At 47.0% G+C, this 24,448-nt stretch overlaps 1 protein-coding gene across 1 annotated transcript in view; it reads left to right on the top strand.

The window, feature by feature from the left end:
* Window positions 1-14,556, top strand: part of LOC134344610 (protein FAM83H-like) — a 73,742-nt gene extending 59,186 nt beyond the window's left edge. The window contains exon 5 of the mRNA XM_063044723.1: window positions 1,939-14,556. Coding sequence (XP_062900793.1) covers window positions 1,939-4,573 — 2,635 coding nt within the window. The 3' untranslated portion in view covers window positions 4,574-14,556. The remainder of the gene's footprint in view (window positions 1-1,938) is intronic.
* Window positions 14,557-24,448: the final 9,892 nt, after the last annotated feature.

Raw genomic sequence — 24,448 nt, 5'->3', positions numbered from 1 at the left:
GACTCAGCACTGATCCCTGTGGCACATGACCGGTCAGAGAGGCAGCCCTCTATACCACTCTCTGGGTTCTCCCACAAAGCTATTGTCTAATCCAATTTACTACCTCGTCCTGAATGTGGAGTGACTTCTCGACCAGCCTCCCATGCATCAGTGTCAGGAAGTGTATGGTCATGTCCTTTGTAGAAGAAATAAAAGGATGGACTATTTTCTAAATAGAGAGGAAATACGAAAAATGGAGGTGCAAAGGGCCTTGGGAGTCCTTGTGCAGGATTCCCTGAAGGTTAATTTGCAGGTTGAGTCTGTGATGAGGAAGTCAAATGCAATGTTAGCAGTCATTTCGAGAGGACTAGAATATAAAAGCAAGGATGTAATGTTGAGACGTTATGAAGCACTGGTGAGGCCTCACTTGGAGTATTGTGAACAGGTTTGAGCCCCTTATCTTAGAAAGGCTGTGCTGAAACTGGAGACAGTTCAAAGGAGGTTCACGAAAATAATTCCATGATTGAATGGCTTGTAATATGAAGAGTGTTTGATGGCTCTGGGCCTGTATTCACTGGAATTGAGAAGAGTGATGGGTGACCATGTTGAAACCTATCGAATGGTGAAAGGCCTTGATAGAGTGGATGTGGAGAGGATGTTTCCCATGGTGGGAGAGTCTAAAACCAGAGGGCACAGCTTCAGAATAGAGGAGTGTCCTTTCTGAATGGAAATAAAGAAGTTCTTCAGCCAGAGTTGTGAATCAGTGGAATTCGTTTCCACAGGTGGCTGTGGAGGCCAAGTTTTTAGGTGTGTTTCAGGCAGAGGTTGATAGATTCTTGATAGGTCAGAGCATGAAGGGATACAGGGAGAAGGCAGGAAATTAAGGCTTAGAGGAGAATTGGATCGGCCATGATGAAATTTGTCGAGCAGACTCGATGGGCCAAATGGCCTGATACTGCTCCTATATCTTATGGTCTTGTGATCTTCTCCTTGTTTGTTAGAATATCCTGTGCCTTCTTGTAGCCTTTCTGATTTCTCTTTTAGGTGTTGTCTTGCATTTCTCGTACTCCCCAAGCACCTCATTTGTTTCTACCCGTCTCCCCTGCTATGCACTACCTCCTTTTTCTTAATCAGTGCCTCAATATCTCTTGAAAATCTAGGTTCCATTAACTTGTTATCCTTGCCTTTTATTTTGACCTGAACATACAGACTCTGTACACGCAAAATTTCACTTTTGAAGGCTGCCTACTTTCCAAGTACACCTATACCAGGAAACAGCTTGTCCCAGTCCACATTTGTCAGATCCTTTCTGATACTATTAAAATTGGCCTTTCTCCAGTTTAGAATCTCAACTGCTGGACCACACCTATCCTTTTTCATAATTACGTAAATACTCATGGCATTATGATAACTAGGTGCAAAGTGTTCCCTTACACAAACTCTGTCTCCTGCCCAGTCTCAGTCCCTTTTTGGAAATATAATATCACTCTCTTTAGTTGGGACTTCCATGTACTGATTTAGGAAACTTTTCTAAACACATTTGACAAACTCTTTCCCATCCAACCCTTTATAGTGTGGGAGTCCCTGTCAATATGTGAAAAGTTAAAATCACCAGCTGCCACAATGTTTTTTGCAACTGTCGCGATCTCTCTACAAATTTGCTCCTCAAAATCCGGCAGACCATCGGTGGTTTATAATATAATATAATGTCATTACTGTGGTCAATATGCAGGATAGTACAGGAATAGGCTCTTTAGTCCACAATATCTGCACTAAGCATGATTTCAAATCCAAATCGATCCCTCCTGCCTACATATCGCTGCATTTCCTGCGTATTCATGTGTCAGTCTAACCGTGATCACTGATGCTGTCCTACCCGTGCCCTCGCCCTCACCGGCGCTGCTCACTCACGCCGCCCGTGCCCGCACTGATTCTGCCTGTAATGATTTCATCCTACAGTTTCATGTGGTCCTTTGAGAAGATTCACCGGAGTATCGTGCAGCGGTTTCAGGGAGAGCTGGTGGCCATTTTTGACGAGGAGTTCCGGATCCTGTATGCCCAGTCGCGCCCTCTTCTCGGAGTGGAGTGCATGGAGCCAGCCATGGAGAACTACTACAGTGTGGCCCGGTTCCAGCCTGGCGGTAGGGCCCGGCCCAAACCGGGCTACATCCATCGTCAACAGGAGGACATTCTCTCCCAGCATTCCAGCCACTCCTGGGCTGAGTCTGACCCCGAAGCCGACCGCCTGGCTCTCATGTTCAGGCAGGACGGTGAGGAGAGGCGATTCATCGAGGGGGTGGGCATCAGAGGCCACGCCCAGCAGCGCTCCCACTTTCAGCAGGACCACACTTCCAGCGCCATGCTCAGGGTCAAGCGGATTGAGATGAGCTCACTTAAGCGCAGGAGCTACGCTGAGGGCACCGGGGACTATTACGGTGCCGGTGCTCACCGGTACGGCCGCATTGCCGAGCACTACGACGAGCTGGACGTCAGGTCAGAGCATCTGTTTCGGGAGAAGCTGTCCCCCCTGGAGCCTGGGCTGATGAGGGAGAGGTTTAACTCTTTCAATCCCCAGCATCGGGTACTCGACCGCTTCAGGCACAGCCGGGAGGACTTGCATCTGGCCGACGACCTGCTGCACCACACGCGGCAAGGGTACGAGCAGAGAAATTTTGAAGAGGCCTTCCTGTCCGGCTACACGCTGCATCCTCCACTGGCGAACTACGAGCACTCCAGTTCCTCCAAGGACGTTCGGCACGGCTCCGAGCTGGATCCGGGGAGCGAAGGGTTGCTGGGTCTCAAGGCCCAGAAGCGGCCCAGCATTGGCCAGTCCTACGCCTGCCAGAAGTCCCCCACACAGAAGCAGGTGCTGGACCCACGGAGCTACCTCCAGGAGTCAGGCCTGGGGCGCAAGTCCGAGGACCAGCCCACCAAGCTGGGGCTGAGGAAGTGGAGGCTTGGCTCCTACCTCAGCGACCACCCGGGGGTGCTGGAGGAGAACACGTTGACAGCCGACCAACCTCCTGCCAGTGACGTGCCTGCCGGCTCCAGGAAGGATCCTTGTGAGAGCACTCTGATTAAGGACCCGCCACAGTTCACCAGTTATAAGCGCCTTGACCTGTACAGCAAACTGCAGAAGGTGGACTCGGCTGAGGGCCAGTCCTCGGACCAGGGTAACGGCGAGCAGGTTGGTAAGCTTGTGAAGCATACCTCGCTGCGCAGCAAGCTAAACCCCCTGCAACAGAGGGGCTCCAGGCTGAGATCATCCCTGATCTTCAACTCCACAAAGCTCGAACAGCACGCTGGCCAGAAGGGACGCAAGGTACTGAGCATCCGGGAGCAGCTCCAGACAGGCGAGGCGAAGGAATCCAAGGAGCAGGAACAGCCCACGGCCATGGAGACTGAAGGGACAGGTATCACGGACCACCAGCGGGCGGCTGGCCGTACCTTGCCTGCCGAGACCCCTGCATCCTCGCACACAGAACCCGTTGCACTGCCCTTGCCCAATCCGGAACCCAGGCAGGAGCCAGCAGAGCGGCAGGAAGTCAGTCCGAAACCCCGTCAGAAGCTGTTGAAGTTAGACTTCCAACTCAGCCAGAAGGTCCAAGATGCCCTCAACAAGATGGCACAGCGCTCGGTCACCCCCAAAACCCCGGGACAGCCGCAACCCGACAAACATCTGGAGCTTCCTATGGAAACGCCTCCGGTCCTGCAGCCGTGTCCTGACCCGGCTCTGAAGCCCGGTGTCCAACCCTCGGAGATGGATGGCACACCCCCTCCCCCTGCGGAGGATACCAGCAGCCAAGCCAAGGTCAAGTCGCACTCCCATGCAGTACGCCTGAACGCTGTGGCGAACGGCGAAGAGGCGGAAGAGGCCACGTCTGATTCCCAAACCACACCCAAGGCATCTCCGGAAGAGCAGAGGCTTCCTCACCACCCCGGTGACAGAAAGGTGAAAGAATCGCCCGTTAGCCCAGGACCGGGACCGTCTGCTGTCGCCTCCACCGAGACTGAGAAGATTCCTGAGAAAGCTCCAACGAGTAACCACGATGAGGCCGTGGAGAGAGAGGAGAAGCCACACCGATCTCCCATCCACCCCGCCCCAGCCAAAGCCACTCCAACGTCCCAGGCCGGACGGTACTCAAACACCACCTCCAACATCCTGTACAGCAGCAACCTCCGCGACGACACCAAGGTCATTTTGGAGCAGATCTCGGCCAACAGCCAGAAGAACCGAGCTGAGAACGCCAAGGTGCAGCTGGCCCCGGCCAATGAGGCCGACGACTTGAAGGCTACGGCCGATGTGGAGAAAGCAGACGCCGGGAAGAAGCTGGGCTTAAACAGTCTGATCACACCCGAAGGGAGTGTGCCAAGCCCTCTCGATCACACAGACCCTCTGATAAAGAAGATGGACATCTTCCGAAAGGAGAGACGGGTGTACAGCCGCTTTGAGGTCTTCTACAAGAGAGATGAGCCGCTGAAAACCGAGGGGGACCCCTTGGGCCAGCAGGACTCCAAGGGTGTGGACGGATCCGACAAGAAGAAGACGACCAAATTCATCCCCAAGATCCTGGGGACGTTTCGAAAGTTCTGATGCTGTTCCATCCCACCTCTAAAGCACTGAGGATTTGTCTTGAGCTGCGGACTGCTGGGCATGACTTTCGCTGGACGGTTCCAGCAACTGGGATACAGATGACCGGACTAAGGCTGCTTTATGTCCAGGAGCGTGGCCTGTGGGTCTTGCAGTGGATGCCGTGCAGTCTCTGGAGAACCAAGTCAACTGAGGGAAGCTCCCACGGGACTGGTCACTGTTTACAGCAGATAAAAACCCTAGCCATTTATCGGGCAGTCTGTCACAGACCGGCAGGGCACCACTGCACTGACACAACTTCACAGTGGTGAGGGAGCAAAGACTAGGTACAAGAAGCAGAGGATGTGAAGTGTAAAACGATGAGTGCTCACTGCCTTTGGGCCGATAACACTTTTGCCGGAGCTTTAAGACGAGTTGGTTTACAAAGGAAGGGGGTGTTGCTTTGGCCCGCCTTTTACCTGTGTCGGTCTCTATTCAAATTGCTTTGTGATGTCTATGCTGCAGATTGGGAGCTCAGCGGCCAATTGTATGATAGCCACGTATTTTATTTTCTACACTGATGTCTGTGTAAAGAGGGAAGGGTGTGTTGGGAACTCCCAAACCCAGAATCTAAGTGCCACCTCTCCAGTTTGAGTAAGGCCCACATATACACTCAGGAGGTCTCCTCAGCTCAGCTCAAACCTTGTCATACAACACAGAACAGCACACCAGGGCAAGAGGACCTTCGGCCCACCATATCTGTGATGGCATGATGCTAAGTTTAACTGTACACCTGCCCGATCGTGGTTCATCGCTCTCCATTCCCTGCCTGTTTGCCAGCTGTAGTTTGTCCAGCCTGTTGTTAAGCTTCGAATCCAGGCAGCATCCTGGTGAAACTCCTCTACACCCCCTCCAAAGCCTTCACGTCCTTCCTGTAATTGGGTGACCAGACCTGCACACAATACTCCCAAGTGTTTACCGCTGGAGGTAAACGTGTTTACCTGCCTTTCAGCCAGGAAGCTACGATGGTAAGGTCATGAGACTTTGGAGCTATTTGGCTCATCAAGTTGCTCTGCCGTTTGATTGTAGCTGATTTATTTACCCTCTCAATCCCATTCTCCTGCCTTCTCCTGTAATGTTTGAGACCCTGATTAATCAAGAACCGATAAAGCTCTGCCTTAAATATACCCAATAACTTGGCCTTCACAGCCATCTGAGGCAATAAATTCCACAGATTCACCACCCTCTGGCTAAAGAAATTCCTCCTCATCTCTGTTCTAAATGGACATTCCTCTATTCTGAGACTCTGCTGTCTGGTCCTGGGCTCCCTCGTAGGAAACATCCTCTCCACGTTTACGCTACACATTTCAGTATTGGTTGAGTTTTAATGAGATTCTCTGCTCCACCGCCCATTCTTGTAAACTCAGTGAGTACAGGCCCAGAGCCACCAAATGCATCTCACACATGATCCCTTTCATTCCCGGGATGATAGAAGAAGGCATTTAGCTGCAAATAGAGAAAATTCTGGAAACACTCAATGTGTCAGGCAGTATCTGTGGCGAGTGGAGTTGTAGACAGGTCGGGCACAGAAAGGGCTTTCAGACCACGGTGCACATACCGGCCTCTGTCCTCATCTTCACTAATCCCAGTCCTCCACATTAGAGCCACCTCCTTCTATTCCTTGTATATTTGTCTGTCTAAATGCTACAGATGTAGTGACTATCTGATTCCACCGCCCCCCCCAACAGTGAGTTCCAGCTATTGACCACTCTCTGTGAGAAGAAACTTATCCCTCAGATCCTTTTCCAAAACTACTTCCTCTTGCCTGAAAACGTTGTCCTTTCTGGGTTTTGGTACTGCAGACAAAAGTAACGCTAATTATCAATTATTCCTATGCCCCTCGGAATCATATATATATTCCGTCAGGTTGTCCATGTAGTGTCCTTCACTCCAGAGAAAACAAGCCTATCCTGCCCAATCACTGCCATGAGACATAGTGGCAGAATTAGGCCATTCAGCCCATCGAGTCTGCTCTGCCATTCCATCACAGCTGATCTATTTCCTTCTCAGCCCCATTCTCCTGCCTTCTCCCCGTAGCATTTGACATCCTGATTTATCAGCCTCTGCTTTAAACTCTCCAGAACTAATGTCCAGCAACCCAGACAGAGTCCTGGTCAACCTCCTCTGTGTTCTGTCCAGCACAACCACATTCTTCATGGAGTGTGGCAAGGAATCACATTGAACAGTGTATATTTAAGGCAGAGGTTGATAGATTCTTGACTGGTCAGGGCATGAAAGGTTACAGTGGGGGGGGGGGCGGGGTGCAGACAGGTGATTGGAGCTGAGAGGAAAAATGGATCAACCATGATGAAATGGTGAATCAGACTTGATGGCCAAATGGCTTAATCTGCTCCGGTACCTTATGATCTTAACTTAAGTAGCTATTGAAATTAACCAGAACTGCCCACAGTGCTCCAGGTGAGAAAAGAGAGAGGGAGAGGGCTAGTCATCTTTGCGTTGCAGGGTGGGTGGGACTGGGATGGATGGGGTAGAGGCAATAGCTGTGATTGGGCGAGACCAGGGTTGATGAGATGATTCAACTGTGTACAGAGTCCTCTCCTCACTGAATGAGTGAGGGGTCAGTATGTGACAGCAGTTTTTGGAGAGATCTGGTAATTGCAATTCTTGGATGCGTTAACAGAGAGCAGGTTTTGACAGATTCCGCAGTGTAACTGAGCTGGGTTTGACACTTTCCCCAGTGTACGAGAGCTGGGTTTGACACTTTCCCCAGTGTAACGGAGAGCAGGGTTTGACAGATTCCCCAGTGTAACGGAGAGCAGGGTTTGACAGATTCCCCAGTGTAACGGAGAGCAGGATTTGATAGATTCCCCAGTGTACGAGAGCAGGGTTTGACAGATTCCCCAGTGTAAGGGAGAGTAGGGTTTGACAGATTCCCTAATGTTACTGTAGAAATGCGTGAACTGCTGATACCTTAAGGTATTTATAAATGCTTCTTCTTATATGAAAATGTAACCCATTGTTGCGTCACGAAATTGTGTTTTTACGGTGTATATATAAGCTGTAATTAATGCTAACTCACCTCTCTGAAGAATTAGTGCATGTTGCCTGAATTTTTTTATGACTGATTTTAGAATCAAGATATTTCAGCCATTTCTTTACTAATATTCAGATGTTTATTTTGGGCTCTGTAAAGTGTTGGTTAATAAACAAAAGGCTTTTTACATCCTGGTGTGCTCTTTGAGAATTAGACACAAGGCCATAAGACAAATGGGTCATTCAGCCCATCGAGTCTGCTCAGCCATTCCATCACAGCTGATTTAGTAGCCCTCTCTACTCCATTCTCCTGACTTCTCCCTGTAACCTTTGATGTCCCAGCTAATCAAGAACTTACCATCCTTTGCTTTAAATATACCCAATGGGTTGGCCTCCAGGTGTCTGTGGCAATGAATTCCACAGATTTGTCACCCTGTGGCTAAAGAAATTCCATCATCATCTCTACTCTAAAGGTGCGTCCTTGTATCCTGACGCTGTGCCCTCTGGTCTTGGAATCTTCCCCAAAAAACCCTCTCCACATCCATTCTCATCCAGCGTAGAACTTATACTGTCAGTGCAGGGAGTGCAGTCGAATGGAGGGCCCTTGTTGTGAAGAGTGTAGCTCATTGAAAACAGCATCGCAGGTTGAAAGTTCAAAGTGAAATTTATTATCAAAGTGCTTTAAGTCACCATATGCAGCAATGAGATTCATTTACCTGTGGGCGTGCTCAGCAAACCTATAGAACATTATCTCTTAACAGGATCGGTGAAAGATCAACCGGAGTGCAGAGGACAGCAAAGTGTACAAATGGAGATTTAAATCAATAGTGGTGAATAATGAGATAGGGGGTTAGCACACTGCCCTTCATTACTCAGAGAGGAGTTGGGAAATGATGTGGCAGTGCTATCAGTCATTGGTGAGGGGTACAGTTCTGGTCACCCTGCTGCAGGAAACTGGTGCTTCACTGGCAAGGTGCAGTGAAGGATTTAGAAGGATGTTGCCGGTAGGCCTGAGTTCCAGGGATAAATTGGGTAGGGTAGGTCTTTATTCCTTTGACTGTTGGTGAATATATAGAAGTGTTTAAAATTATGACAGGTATAAATATGATGGATAGCAGCAATCTGTTGCCCAAGACAGTGGGGGGGAGGAGCATTAGGGGCATAGATTTAGAGTTGGGGGAGGGCAGAGGTATAAGGCAGGTACAATAGTACGATTGAAGAAACACTTAAATAGGTACCTGGAGGGTCAGGACAGAGAGATGTGTACTGAATGCAGGGACTAGGGACAACTGGGTGGGCTCAGGGGTTAGCATTGGCTGGTTGGGCTGAAGGGCCTGTATTCATGCTGTCCTGCCCCTTGACCCTCTGGACAGTTGTCGCCTGCGGCAGTAATCTATGAAACTCCCTTTAAGATTCGTGGCTGGGTCCAGTTAGCTGGCATTTGATTTCAGGAGAGGGGCGGGGGAGGTAGATCAGTGCTGTGCACAGGCACACCCTCCTACAAGCAGCAGTCCAGGAATTGTGTTCCACATCGCAGACGGGTTCCAAAACAGCAGAGTGCAGGACTTTAGACCCAGGAGCTGGGGCGAAGTGATTTGTAAAGGAGGCTTGTTAATGAGTAACCAATTCATTTGTGCAAGAGTGGCAGTCTTTGCCTTTGGTTTAGTCTAAATTCCCACTGGCTCTAATTCCCCCAGCCAAACCCACCCTCCTCCCCCAGTTAGGTCAGACCATAACATTCTGTATTCAAAGGACCAAACCGTGTACACAGTGCTGAGAATTAGATTTTGTTTAACCTGTGTGTGATGCTGGCACACTTACTCCAACAATCCCTGCCCTTCCTGAGGTATGCAGCCTTGAAGAACAGAGGGCAGAGAAAACTACAAGGTTGTTACTGGCTTCAGGACCTGAGTCAGAGGGAAGGGTTGAACATGTCTGGTCTTTATTCCCTGGAGTGTCAGAGAACGAGCAGAGATTTGATAGCAGTATACAAGGGTATAGATAGGCTAAATGCAGGCAAAGCTTTACCACTGAGGTTGAGTGGGATTAGTGGGAGTGGGAGATCAAGAGTTAAAGGTGAAATACTCAAGGGGAACATGAGGGGGAACTTTCTCACTCAGAGGGTGGTGAGAGTGTGGAGCGAGCTGCCTGCGGGAGTGATGGATGTGGGTCTGATTTCAATATTTGAGCATAATTTAGATGAATGGTAGCCAGCGGGTGGTGAACTGGACTTTGAGGTACGTGGTCAAGGGTTTGTATCTAGCTGCCCCCTCACCCACTTTCTATCTGTGCTGGGTTGAGCGTCGAGCTAGCAACCCGGCCTTGTGAAAACCCAATAAGTGCTAAATGTTCCACGTGGCGTGGAGAGGAACAACATGGATGGGAGGGCTGAGGTCCGGGTGGAGAACGATGCTGCTGTGCAGATTAAATTTGAGCGCGGACTAGATAGGCCAAAGAGCCTGTTTCTCTGCTGAAGTACTCCATGGCTCGAGCAGAGGCGAGATTTCAAAGGAACTTCAGGGGCGGCTTCATCACTCAGAGAGGGGTGCGTATTTGGACTTGGGCGACACAGCATGGACAAGTTGGGCCGAAGGGCCTGTTGCCCTACTGCAAGACTCTATGGCCCAAAACGCAAGTTCCTGCTCTGTGAGACAGATCAGGCAACTTCTACGGAGGGGAATGACCGGTCACCGATTCGGGCCAAGACCCTTCACCTGCACTGTTGTGTTTGCACTCCCTCTGTCCTGCTATTTCACTAAATGAGAGATGGGTGGGCACCTCTTTAAATTTCAAAATCTAACTTTATTCATGATGCTCACTGTGTTCTCAGCACCTCCCTCTGCAACTGGATACTGGACTTCTTAACGTAAGACCTGAGTCAGGCAGCTATGTCCCTAGTCCCATTACATTGAGCACTGTCGCTTCCCAAGGCTGTGAGCTCAGACCGCTGTCACTGTGCCACAGGATCCTGCTCTAACTGTGTCAGGTTTGCAGATGACAGAGGTGTGGTTGGCCTAATCAACAAGGATGACAAGGCGGAGTACAGAGAGGAAGTGGAGCAGCTGGTGTGAGGAGAACAACCTAAGCCTGAATGTGGAGAAGACCAGGGAAATCACTGTGGACTTCAGGAAGGTGTAGATGAACCATCCCCCTGTGAATACATGCTTCCGCCGTAGAGAGCATTAGGTGTACCATGTCCTGGGATTTTACATGACAGATGGACCTCACCTTGTCCCTTAATGTCACCTCCCTGAACAAGAAGGCATGCCAGCGCCTCCACTCCCTAAGAGGGTTGAAGCAACCTCCCACCACCTTAGCTACATTTTACAGGAACACCATTGAGAGCATCCTGACCAGTTGCATCTCCATCTGGAGTGGGAGCAGTCAAGCATCGGACCTGAAGTTCCCACAAACAACTGTGAGAACGATTGAGAGGATCATAGGGTTCTTCCTACCATCCACTGGGGACGTTTATCAGGAGCGCTGTGTGTACGCAGAGCCCTTAGCACTATTAAGGATCACACCCGACCATTTAGCATTCTGTTTGACTTTCTACCATCAGGCAGGAGACTTTGATTCACAAAAACAAGAATGGTTAGGATGGGAAACAATTCCTTCCCTCAGGCCATGAGGCTTTTGAACTCCCTGCTGCATTGTATTCGAAGTACCACTGGTCGCTCTGTTCTGTATCTTATAATATTTAATTTATGCACTTCCGTTTGTTATTTATACATGATTCATCTTTAGATTTTATCCTTAACTTCATAAGTTGTCATATGTTATATGTGTTATGTGTACTACTGTGTTTTGCACTCTGGTTCAGAGAAACATCTTATTTCTATATACAGTGCCTACCAAAAGTATAAATATTCACCCCCTTCAAGTCAGTATTTAGTAGATGCACGTTTGGCATCAACTACAGCCTGGAGTCTGTGTGGATAGGTCTCTATGAGTTTTGCACATGTAGAATCTACAACCTTTCCCCATTCTTGCAAAACTGCTCAAGCTCTGTCAGATTGCATTGGGATCGTGAATGAATAATCTTTGTCAAGTCCAGCCACAATTTCTCAATTGGATTGAGATTTGGACTTGTTCACTCCATGACATTAACTTTGTTGTTTTTAAGCGGGGGTCATTATTTTACTGGAAAACGAATCTTTTCCCAAGTTGCAGTTCTCTTGCAGATGGCATCAGGTTTTCCTTCAGGAATTCCCTGTATTTTGCTAGATTAATTTTACCCTCTACCTTCATAAGACTTCCAGGGCCTGCAGCAGTGAAGCATCCCTACAGCATGATGCAGCCACCACCATGCTTCACTGTAGGGATGGTGTGTTTTTGATGATGTGTGGTGTTTGGCTTAACGTCAAACATAGAGTTTAGTCTGATAGCCAAAACGCTCAATTTTGCTTTCATCTGACCATAGAGCCTTCTTCCAGCTGAGATTTCAAGTGAGTTTTTTTTTAAACAGTGGCTTTCTCTTTGCCACTCTCCCATGAAGCTGAGACTGGTGAAGCACCTGGGCAACAGTTGTTGTAGAAACATAGAAACATAGAAAATAGGTGCAGGAGTAGGCCATTCGGACCTTCGAGCCTGCACCGCCATTCAGTATGATCATGGCTGATCATCCAACTCAGAACCCTATACCAGCCTTCCCTCCATACCCCCTGACCCCCGTAGCCACAAGGGCCATATCTAACTCCCTCTTAAATATAGCCAATGAACTGGCCTCAACTGTTTCCTGTGGCAGAGAATTCCACAGATTCACCACTCTCTGTGTGAAGAAGTTTTTCCTCATCTCGGTCCTAAAAGGCTTCCCCTTTATCCTCAAACTGTGACCCCTCGTTCTGGACTTCCCCAACATCGGGAACAATCTTCCTGCATCTAGCCTGTCCAATCCCTTTAGTATTTTATACATTTCAATCAGATCCCCCCTCAATCTTCAAAATTCCAGAAAGTATAAGCCTAGTCGATCCAGTCTTTCATCATATGAAAGTCCCGCCATCCCAGGAATCAATCTGGTGAACCTTCTTTGTACTCCCTCTATGGCAAGAATGTCTTTCCTCAGATTAGGGGACCAAAACTGCGCACAATACTCCAGGTGTGGTCTCACCAAGGCCTTGTACAACTGCAGTAGTACCTCCCTGCTCCTGTACTCGAATCCTCTCGCTATAAATGCCAGCATACAATTTGCCTTTTTCACCGCCTGCTGTACCTGCATGCCCACTTTCAATGACTGGTGTATAATGACACCCAGGTCTCGTTGCACCTCCCCTTTTCCTAATCGGCCACCAGTCAGATAATAGTCTGCTTTCCTGTTCTTGCCTGCACAGTCTCTCCCATCTCAGCCACTGAAGCTTGTAACTCCTCCAGAGTTGTCACAGGTCTCTTTGTGGTCTGCCCCTTGCACACTTCCTGCACGGTCACTCAGCTTTTGTGGACAGCCTACTCTAGACAGATTTACAGCTGCGCCATATTCTTTCCATTTCTTGATTGAATTAACAGTACTCTAAGGGATATTCAGTCACTTGGAAATTTTCTTGTATCCATCTCCTTTCTTGTGCTTTTCAATAAGCTTTTTGTGGAGTTGCTTGGTGTATTATTTTGTCTTCATGGTGTAGTTTTTGCCAGGATACTGACTCACCAGCAGTTGGACCTTCCAGATACAGGAAAACTTTTATTACAGTCAAATGAAACACATTGACTGCATAAAGACCTCGAAAAACAGATCTCTATTTTTTTTCGCAAACAACAGGAATTCTGCAGAAGCTGGAAGTTCAAGCAACACACATCAAAGTTGCTGGTGAACGCCGCAGGCCAAGCAGCATCTCTAGGAAGCCTGAAACGTCGACTGTACCTCTTCCTAGAGATGCTGCCTGGCCTGCGGCGTTCACCAGCAACTCTGATGTGTGTTGCTCTCTATTTTTTTTAACTACTTATGCGACTTCTAAGACGAATTGACTGCACCAGTGATGATTAGGTGCGTCATATTAAAGGAGGTGAATACTTATGAAATCAACTATTTTGTGTTTTATATTTGTAATTAATTTAAATCACTGTGAGATCTGTTTTCACTTTGTTGATCAATGTCAAAAAAGGCAAATTCAATGCACGGTGATTCAATGTTTTAAAACAATAAAGCATGGAAACTTGCAAGGGTGCTGAAAGCTTTTGATAGGCACTGTACGGTATATGGTGATATAGGTTATAGATATGTATTACCGTAGTTAAATGAACTGACTTGACTTGCTGAGCCTTTTCTGGCCCTACAAGCCGTGCTGTCTCAGCAACCCCCAACAAACACCATTAAGCCTAAACTAATCACGGGACATTTACAATCAACAATTAGCCTTCCGGATACATCTTGGGACTGTAGAAAAAACTGGAACAGCCGGGGAGAACGTACAGGCACCTTACAGACGATGTCGGAAATGAACCCCCCAACTCTGACTCTCCTAGCGGTAACAGCGCCTCGCTAACCCCTTCGCTACTGTGGCCCCTACTCCGAGCTCTGTCGCCAAATAAATAAGAATATGTATACAATGGAATAAAGAGTGGAAAAAAGACTTTACATTCGTGGTTGGAACATTTAGTAGTGTAAATTTTAAAAACAAGTATAGATCACACCATTAGTCCTTTCAATGTTTGAGGGGTTTCGCCACCCTTGTGTGCAGCAGTGGAAGGAGCCCAGACAGTGGATCCTCTGCACAAACCATAGAAACTACAGCACAGAAACAGGCCTTTTGGCCCTTCTTGGCTGTGCCGAACCATTTTCTGCCTAGTCCCACTGACCTGCACACGGACCATATCCCTCCATACACGTCCTATCCATGTCTCTGTCCAATTTATTCTTAAATGTTAAAAAAGAACCCGCATTTACCACCTCGTCTGGCAGCTCATTCCATACTCCCACCACACTCTGTGTGAAGAAGCCCCCACCCTAATGTTCCCTTTAAACTTTCCCCCCCCTTACCCTTAACCCATGTCCTCTGGTTTTTTCTCTCCCCTTGTCTCAGTGGAAAAAGCCTGCTTGCATTCACTCTATCTATAGGAAGTATGAGTGTGAGGCCAGTTTTCTGTGCTCGGTGTCAGATGTGGGGGGTCCTGGAGTCTCCCAGCCTCCCGGACGGCCATATCTGCACCCGGTGTGTCGAGCTGCAGCTCCTGAGGGACCGAGTTAGGGAACTGGAGATGCAGCTTGATGACCTTCGGCTGGTCAGGGAGAGTGAGGAGGTGATAGAAAGCAGTTATAGGCAGGTGGTCACACTGGGGCCATGGGAGACAAAAAGGTAGGTCACAGTCGGGGGGGGGGCGGAAGGGGAAGAGTCAGATATTAGAGAGTACCCCTGTGGCTGTGCCCCTTGACAATAAGTACCCCTGTTTTAGTACTGTTGGGGGTGACAGTCTACCTGGGGCAAGCGGCAGTGTCCATGCCTCTGGCACAGAGTCTGGCCCTGTGGCTCAGAAGGGTAGGGAAAGAAAGAGGAAGGCAGTAGTGATAGGGGACTCAATAGTTAAGGGTCAGACAGGCGATTCTGTGGATGCAGAAAAGAAACTGGGATGGTAGTTTGCCTCCCAGGTGCCAGGGTCCGGATGTTTCTGATCGCGTCCAAGATAACCTGCGGTGGGAGCGAGAACAGCCAGAGGTCGTGGTACATATTGGTACGAATGACATAGGTAGGAAAAGGGAAGAGGTCCTGAAAAAAGATTACAGGGAATTAGGAAGGAAGTTGAGAAGCAGGACTGCAAAGACAGTAATCTCGAGATTACTGCCTGTGCCACACGACAGTGAGTATAGGAATAGAGTGAGGTGGAGGATAAATGTGTGGCTGAGGGATTGGAGCAGGGGGCAGGGATTCAGATTTCTGGATCATTGGGACCTCTTTTGGGGCAGGTGTGACCTGTACAAAAGAGGACAGGTTGCACTTGAATCCCAGGGGGACCAATATCCTGGCAGGGAGGTTTACTAAGGCTACTGGGGAGAGTTTGAACTAGAATTCTTGGGAGGTGGGAACCGAACTGAAGAGACTGGGGAAGGGGCGGTTGGCTCACAAATAGAAACCTTGTAGACAGTGCAAGAGGGAGGATAGGCAGGTGATAGAGAAGGGACGCACTCAGACCGAAGGTTTGAGATGTGTCTGTTTTAATGCAAGGAGTATTGTGATCAAAGCAGATGAGCTGAGAGCGTGGATCAGTACTTGGAGGTATGATGTGGTGGCCATGACAAAGACTTGGATGGCTCAGGGACAGGAATGGTTACTTCAAGTGCTGGGTTTTAGATGTTTCAGAAAGGACAGGGAGGGAGGCAAAACAGCTGGGGCACTGTTGATCAGAGATAGTGTCATGGCTGCAGAAAAGGTGGACGCCATGGAGGGAATGTCTACGGATTCAATGTGGGTGGAGGTTAAGAACAGGAAGGGGTCAATAACTTGTCCAATGAAGTTATGTTGCCTTTTCATGATCTCATACATTATTTCTCTTTTTGAGCTTGCTCTGTTCATGACATCCTTATTAGATATTCATTTCATCCATGATATTCTTTGCATCCTCCTCAAAAACCACATCTCTGCAGCTTCAATTCGTTTCCTCATGTTACTAGATATTGTCCAACATTCTGAGCCATATAACTGGATAAACATAACATTTCAGTACTCTGAGGTGGGTTGTCATGCCTAGTTTAGTGTTGGTCAGTATACTCTTCATTCTCGTAAAGGTGTCTTTTGCCATCCCTATTCTTCTTTCGATGTCCATGTCACACCTGCCATCTGATGTCACCCAGCTTCCTAAGTAGCAAAAGTTCTGTACTTGTTTTATGTCTTCCCCGTTTATTCTCAGCCTGCAGATAGGATTCTCCTTCTTTTTGAATATCACCATGCATTCTGTCTTTTTGCAATTGATAGATAGACCCATTTTTGCACTTTCTTCAACAAGCATATCAATTAAGTTTTGTAGTTCTTCCTCCGTACTTGCAATTAACACGGTGTCATCCACATATCTAAAATTATTGATGTTTTCACCCCCAACTTTGATTCCCAAGTTGTCTTTTATTTTTTGTAATATTGTTTCACTGTACACATTAAACAAATCAGGGGAGAAAACATACCCTTGTCCAACACCTCTCTTGTTTTTCGTAAACTGACTCACTTCTCCGTCTATTCTTACAGCGGCAGTTTGTTCCCAGTACAGATTTCTGATTAGGAGGAGGTCTTTTGAATCTAGATCTAGAATTTCTTGTAACATTTCGAATAACTTATTGTGCTTCACTTTATCAAATGCTTTTGCGTAGTTGATAAAACAAACAAACAAATCTTTTTGCACTTGAATAGCTCGTTCTGATAGTATCCTTGACATCAATATCACGTTTCTTGTACCTTTGTCTTTCACAAAACCACATTGTTCTTTACCTATTTCAGCTTGTATCTTATTTTTAGCTCTTGTCATCAAAATTCTTAAAAGTATCTTAGTGACATGACTCGTTAAACTTATGGTCCTATGTAATTCACATTCTATTGCTCCAGGTTTCTTAGGAAGAGGGATAAATACCGATTTTTTCATTTCTTCTGGTATTATTCCAGTCTCACAGCCAAGTTAGAAAAGCATTTAACTGGAGTAAGGGGAATTATGAGGCTATCAGGCAGGAAATTGAAGGCTTAAATTGGAAACAGATGTTCTCAGGGAAAAGTATGGAAGAAATATGGCAAATATTCAGGGGATATCTGTGTGGAGTTCTGTATAGGTGCGTTCCAATAAGACAGGGAAGTTATGGTAGGGTACAGGAACCGTGGTGTACAAAGGCTGTAATAAATCTAGTCAAGAAGTAAAGAAAAGCTTACAAAAGGTTCAGAGAGCTGGGTAATGTTAGAGATCTAGAAGATTATAAGGCTAATAGGAAGGAGCTGAAGAAGAAAATTAGGAGAGCCAGAAGGGGCCATGAGAAGGCCTTGGTGGGCAGGATTAAAGAAAACCCCAAGGCATTCTACAAGTATGTGAAGAGCAAGAGGATAAGATTTGAAAGAATAGGACCTATCAAGTGTGACAGTGGGAAAGTGTGTCTGGAACTGGAGGAGGAGATAGCGGAGATAATTAATGAATACTTTACTATGGAAAAGGACCTTGGCGATTGCAGGAATGACTTACAGTGGACTGAAATGCTTGAGCATATAGACATAAAGAGAGAGGATGCGCTGCAGCTTTTGGAAAGCATCAAGTTGGATAAGTTACCGGACCGGATGAGATGTACCCCAGGCTACTGTGGGAGGCGAGGGAGGAGATTGCCGAGCCTCTGGCGATGATCTTTGTATCAGCAATGGGGATGGGAGAGGATCCGGAGGATTGGAGGGTTGCAGATGTTGTTTCTTTATTCAGGAAAGGGAGTAGAGACAGCCCAGGAAATTATAGACCAGTAAGTCTTCCTTCAACAGTTGGTAAGTTGATGGAAAGGATCCTGAGATGCAGGATTTATGAACATTTGCAGAGGCATAATATGATTAGGAATAGTCAGCATGGATTTGTCAAGGCAGGTCATGCCTTAGGAGCCTGATTGAATTTTTTGAGGATGTGACTAACTAAACATGTTGATGAAGGAAGAGCAGTCAATATAGTGTATATGGATTTCAGCAAGGCATTTGATAAGATACCCCATGCAAGGCTTATTGAGAAAATAAGGAGGCATGGGATCAAAGGGGACGTTGCTTTGTGGATCCAGAACTGGCTTGTCCACAGAAGGCAAAGAGTGGTTGTAGACAGGTCATATTCTGCATAGAGGTTGGTCACTAGTGGGGTGCCTCAGGGATCTGTTCTGGGACCCTTACTCTTCTTGATTTTTATAAATGACATGGATGAGGAAATAGAGGGATAGGTTAGTAAGTTTGCTGATGACACAAAAGATGGGTGTGTTGTGGGTAGTGTGGAGGGCTGTCAGAGGTTACAGCAGGACATTGATAGGATGCAAAACTGGGCTGAGAAGTAGCAGATGGAGTTCAATCCAGGTAAGTGTGAAGTGGTTCATTTTCGTAGGTTAGATATGATGGCAGAAGATACTATTAATGGTTAGACTCTTGGCAGTGTGGAGAATCAGACGGATCTTGGGGTCTGAGTCCATAGGACGCTCAAAGCACCTGTGCAGGTTGACTCTGTGGTTAAGAAGGCATACGGTGTATTGGCCTTCATCAATCGTTGAATTGAATTTAGGAGCCGAGAGGTAATGTTGCAGCAATATAGGACCCTGGTCAGACCCCACTTGGAGTACTGTGCTCAGTTCTGGTCGACTCACTACAGGAAGGATGTGAAACCATAGAAAGGGCGCAGAGGAGATTTACAAGGATGTTGCCTGGATTGGGGAGCAAGCCTTATGAGAATAGGTTGAGTGAACTCGGCCTTTTCTCCTTGGAGTGACGGAGGATGAGAGGTGACCTGATAGAGGTGTATAAGAGGATGAGAGGCATTGATCGTGTGGAGAGTCAGAGGCTTTTTCCCAGGGCTGAAATGGTTGCCACAAGAGGACACAGGTTTAAGGTGCTGGGGAGTAGGTGCAGAGGAGATGTCAGGGCTAAGTTTTTTACTCGGAGAGTGGTGAGTGTGTGGAATGGGCTGCTGGCAACGGTGGTGGAGGCGGATACGATAGGGTCTTTTAAGAGACATTTAGATAGGTACATGGAGCTTAGTAAAATAGAGGGCAATTGGTAAACATAGTAATTTCTAAGGTTGGGACATGTTCAGCTCAACTTTGTGGGCTAAAGGGCCTGTATTGTTGCTGTAGGTTTTCTGTGTTCTATACATTAGTCCTTTCAGTCTCGGGATCATTCTTGGGAACCACTTAACCCTCTCTGATGCCAGCACATGAGAAATACAGATTAGATATGGCAAAGTTATTTCCAGTGATAGGGGATTCTCAGACAAGAGGGTACGACTTCAGGATTGAAGGACGTCCTTTTGGAACTGAGATGCAGAGGAATTATTTTGGTCAGAGGGTGGTAAATCTGTGGAATTTGGTGCCATGAGTGGCTCCATTGGGTGTATTTAAGACAGAGATAGATAGATTCTTGGTTAGCCATGGCTTCAAAGGGTATGGGGTGAAAGCAGGGGAGTAGAGATCACTGGAAGAATTGGATCAGCCCATGATTGAATGGTGGAGCAGACTCGATGGGCCAAATGGCCTACATCTGGTCCTATATCTTATGGTCTTGTGCTTGTTTAGATAAGGGGCCCAGAAATGCTCACAATATTCCAAGTGCCGTCTGCCCAATGCCTTATAAAGCCTCAGCCTTATATCCTTGCATTATATCCTAGTCCTCTTGAAATGAATGACAGCAGCATTTGCCTTCCATGCCATCGACTTGACCTGCAAGTTAACCCTTTAGAATGGCCTCAGCAAGCAGCTGGTGGACAAGGGAACTTTATATAACCCCTTTCCCCAATCAATGAACAGTCTTGTGATAACCTGTTAATCTGTTGGTAAACTTTATCTACCCACTCACCCAGCTGGTCTAAATCGCATTGGAGCTCTTTGCATCTCACAGCTCTTCATGTCTGAACTCCCCGTTGCATCGTGCCATCTCCAAATCTTGAGATGTTACAAATAGTTCCCTCTAATAAGCCACAGAACATACGGCAGTACCAAGCAGGAACAGACCCTTCGGCCTGTGATGATGTGCCTGCTGCAACTACTACGCCAAGTTATCCATTCAAGGCACTTCCACTCTCTTTGTAAATAAAATGTCTTCAATCTTCCCCCTTGCCCCTAACTTAAAATTATGCCCTCTGTAGGTGGACATTTCTACCCTGGTGAAAAGATTCTGACTGTCTACCCTATCTATGCCTCTTATAATTTTGCAAATTTCTATCATATCTCTGTTCACATTCCAAGACTCTAGGGAAAAACAAGCCAAGTTTGTCCAACCTTTCCTGGTAGATCATCAACTCTAATCCAGACAGTGGAAGTCATAGTCATAGTCATACTTTATTGATCCCGGGGGAAATTGGTTTTTGTTACAGTTGTGCCATAAATAATTAAATAGTAATAAAACCATAAATAGTTAAATAGTAATATGTAAATTATGCCAGGAAATAAGTCCAGGACCAGCCTATTGGCTCAGGGTGTCTGACCCTCCAAGGGAGGTGTTGTAAAGTTTGATGGCCACCAGGCAGGAATGACTTCCTATGACACTCTGTGTTGCATCTCAGTGGAATGAGTTTCTGGCTGAATGTACTCCTGTGCCCAACCAGTACATTATATAGTGGATGGAAGACATTGTCCAAGATGGCATGCAACTTAGACAGCATCCTCTTTTCAGATACCACCGTCAGAGAGTCCAGTTCCATCCCTACAACATCACTGGCCTTACAAATGAGTTTGTTGATTCTGTTGGTGTCTGCCACCCTCAGCCTGCTGCCCCAGCACACAACAGCAAACATGATCGCGCTGGCCACCACAGACTCGTAGAACATCCTCAGCATCGTCCGGCAGATGTTAAAGGACCTCAGTCTCCTCAGGAAATAGAGACGGCTCTGACCCTTCTTGTAGACAGTGTTCTTTGACCAGTCCAGTTTATTGTCAATTTGTATCCCCAGGTATTTGTAATCTTCCACCATGTCCACACTGACCCCCCGGATGGAAACAGGGGTCACCGGTACCTTAGCTCTCCTCAAGTCTACCACCAGCTCCTTAGTCTTTTTCACATTAAGCTGCAGATAATTCTGCTCACACCATGTGACAAAGTTTCCTACCGTAGCTCTGTACTCTGCCACATCTCCCCTGCTGATGCATCCAACTATGGCAGAGTCATCTGAAAACTTCTGAAGATGACAAGACTCTGTGCAGTAGTTGAAGTCCGAGGTGTAAATGGTGAAGAGAGGGGGAGACAAGACAGTCCCCTGTGGAGCCCCAGTGCTGCTGATCACTCTGTTGGACACACAGTTTTGCAAGTACACGTACTGTGGTCTGCCAGTCAGGTAACCAATAATCCATGACATCAGGAAAGCAAAGCATCCACCTGCATTGCTGTCAGCTTCCCCAGCAGAGCAGGGTGGATGGTGTTGAACGCACTGGAGAAATCAAAAAACAAGAAGTCAAAGTCAAAAAAGGTTTTCTCTTGTGACTTAGTGCAGGAATTATTGTGCAGAGAGTATCGAACAGCAGCAGGAAACATAAGGAATAGAAGCAGGAGTCGGCCATCTGGCCCATCGAGCCTGCTCCGTCATACAATAAGATCATGGCTGATCTGGCCATGAACTCATCTCCACCTACCTGCCTTTTCCCCATAACGCTTAATTCCCCTATGTACTATGCAAAAATCTATCCAACCTTGTCTTAGATTTATTTACTGAGGTAATCCCCACTGCTTCATTGGGCAGAGAATTCCACAGATTCAACACTCTCTGGGAAAAGCAATCCCTATTCATCTCCATCCCAAATCTACTCACCCGAATCTTGACGCTATGTCCCCTGGTTCCGGTCTCATCTACCAACTTTCCTGCCTCTATCTTATCTATCCCTTTCATAATTTTATATCTTTCTATAAGATCTCTTTTTCTTCTGAATTCCAGTGAGTACAGTCCGAGGTGACTCAATCTCTCCTCATTGTCTAACCCCCTCATCTCTGGAACCAATCTGGTGACTCTCCTCTGCACCCCCTCCAAAGCCTTCATCAAGTACGGAGACCAGAGCTGCACGTAGTACTCCAGGTGTGGCCTCGCCAGTACCCTGTAAATTGCAGCATAGCCTCCCTACTCTTAAATTCAATCCCTCTAGCAAATAAAGGGCTACATTCCATTTGCCTTCTTGTCAGCCTGCTGCACCTACAAACCAACCTTTTGTGATTTATGCACAAGCACTCCCAAGTCCCTCTGTACAGCAGCATGCCACAATCTTTTACCATTTAAATAATAATTTGCTCTTTCATTTTTCCTTCCAAAGTGGATGACCTTGCACTTACCAACTTTGTACTCCAACTGCCAGACCCTTGTCCACCCATTTAACCTATCTATATCTCTCTGTAGACTTCCTGTATCTTCTGCACAATTTGATTTTCCACTCAATTTATTATCAGCAGCAAACTGAGATACACTACACTCGGTCCCCTCTAACAGATCGTCAAAGTATATTGTGATCAGTTGTGGGCCCAGCACGCCGCTCACCACTGATTGCCAACCAGAGTAACACCCATGTATCCCAACTCTCTCCTTCCATTAGGTAACCATTCTCTATCCGTGCTAATACATCACCCCTATCTCCGTGCATCCTTATCTTATGGATAAGTCTTTTATCTGGCACCTTATCGAACGCCTTCTGGAAATCCAAGTAAATAATGTCCATAGGACTTCATCCTATAGGAATCCAGAGATAGCTTGTGATTGACAGAGAGGACAGTCATAGTGGTACAGTATTGGAACAGACCCTTCGGCCCAGCTTGCCCATGCTGACCAAGTTATCTACTTAAGTTAGAGGCATGAAGTAATACTGAACGGGACAGGCCTCCAGACCAGTCTCCAATATAGATGGCAAAGGGTGCCAGGGCTGAGATTAGGTCGGCCCCAATTTGTAGAATCAAGGAGTGAGCGAGGGACAGAATGTGCGCATCCTGCTCTAGGCTTCATACACAGGTCCCAGGAGCCCGTTACCACTTAGAATGTGAATGATCCTCATCATCTGCCGGCTGGTTCCTTTGTGGGACTACAAGACCGCAAGACATACCATAGGGACAGAACTAAATCATTCGGGCGAACAAGTCTGCTCCGTCATTCCATCATGGCTGGTTTATTATCCTTTGCAACCCCATTCTCCCGGCTTCTCCCCAAAATCTTTGCTGATCAAGAACTTATCAATCTCCATTTTAAATATAACCAATGACTTGGCCTCCTTAGCCGTCTTTGGCAATGAATTCCACAGATTCACCACCATCTGGCTAAAGAAATTCCTCCAAATCTCTGATCTAAAGGGATGTCCCTCTATTCTGAGGTTGGGCTGCTGTCTGCGTGTCCTGGTCACTGAGTATTTCTCCTCTGGAGAATTCCCTCTCTCTCTCTGCAAAATCAGCCCCCCAGTTCCCCAGTCACTCCACTCATACACTGGGTCCTTACAGCTGAGCGTCCACTTGCAGTTGTGAACGACTCTGTAAAAATGTTCACCCTTTAATTACCTGGATAATGGTATTGCTCAGATTGGATTTCTGGAGAGCGGAACCCCCCGTAAATCTCCACCGGAGCTGAAGAATTCTCCTTTGATCACAGTTTATATCGAGTCAGCCCAGGGACGGTTCAGTGCCCCGCTGGTCAAATGGCGGCTAGAACAAGCTTTCCATTGGCTGAACGATAATGCTATTTTGTCAGCTTTGGGCTACTGAAACATTGAGTAAAAGTCACACGGAAAGAGAGGGGAAGTGCAGACCTTTGCGACCGTTACTCGCCCAGAGTGAGGAAAGAGAAACCGGTCGATTGGAAGGGGGAAGTATGGAGAGGGTGGATGCTCAGTTTCCCCTCACCCCGCGGTTCCCGAGGGGATAATTTCACTTTACTTCACTCGACCTATTGCTGAGCTGTTCCCACAACCTATCGAGTCTCTTTCAAAAACACCTCCTCTCATATTCTCTACATTAATTGTTAATTATTATTATTGTTGTTGTTGTATTTTTATTTTTCTCAGCTCAGGATGCTAAAATCTGAGGTACAGGCAGAGCCAAGAACACTCATTTCTCAACCTGCACTTTTAATTCAGCATATTACCTGATGTTTTTCACTTACTGATTTTCGCATGTTCTGTGTGTTTGGAATTGCTATATCTGTTAAGTAAGTTGTTTTTGCTTGTTTGTCCTGTAATATTATATCAAACCATTACTATGGATTTCCAATCTG

The sequence above is a fragment of the Mobula hypostoma genome, chromosome 3 (assembly GCF_963921235.1).
Source record: "Mobula hypostoma chromosome 3, sMobHyp1.1, whole genome shotgun sequence".
NCBI lineage: Eukaryota > Metazoa > Chordata > Chondrichthyes > Myliobatiformes > Myliobatidae > Mobula > Mobula hypostoma.
Note: the sequence above shows the minus strand (reverse complement) of the source record. Positions and strands in the feature narration are given on the sequence as shown.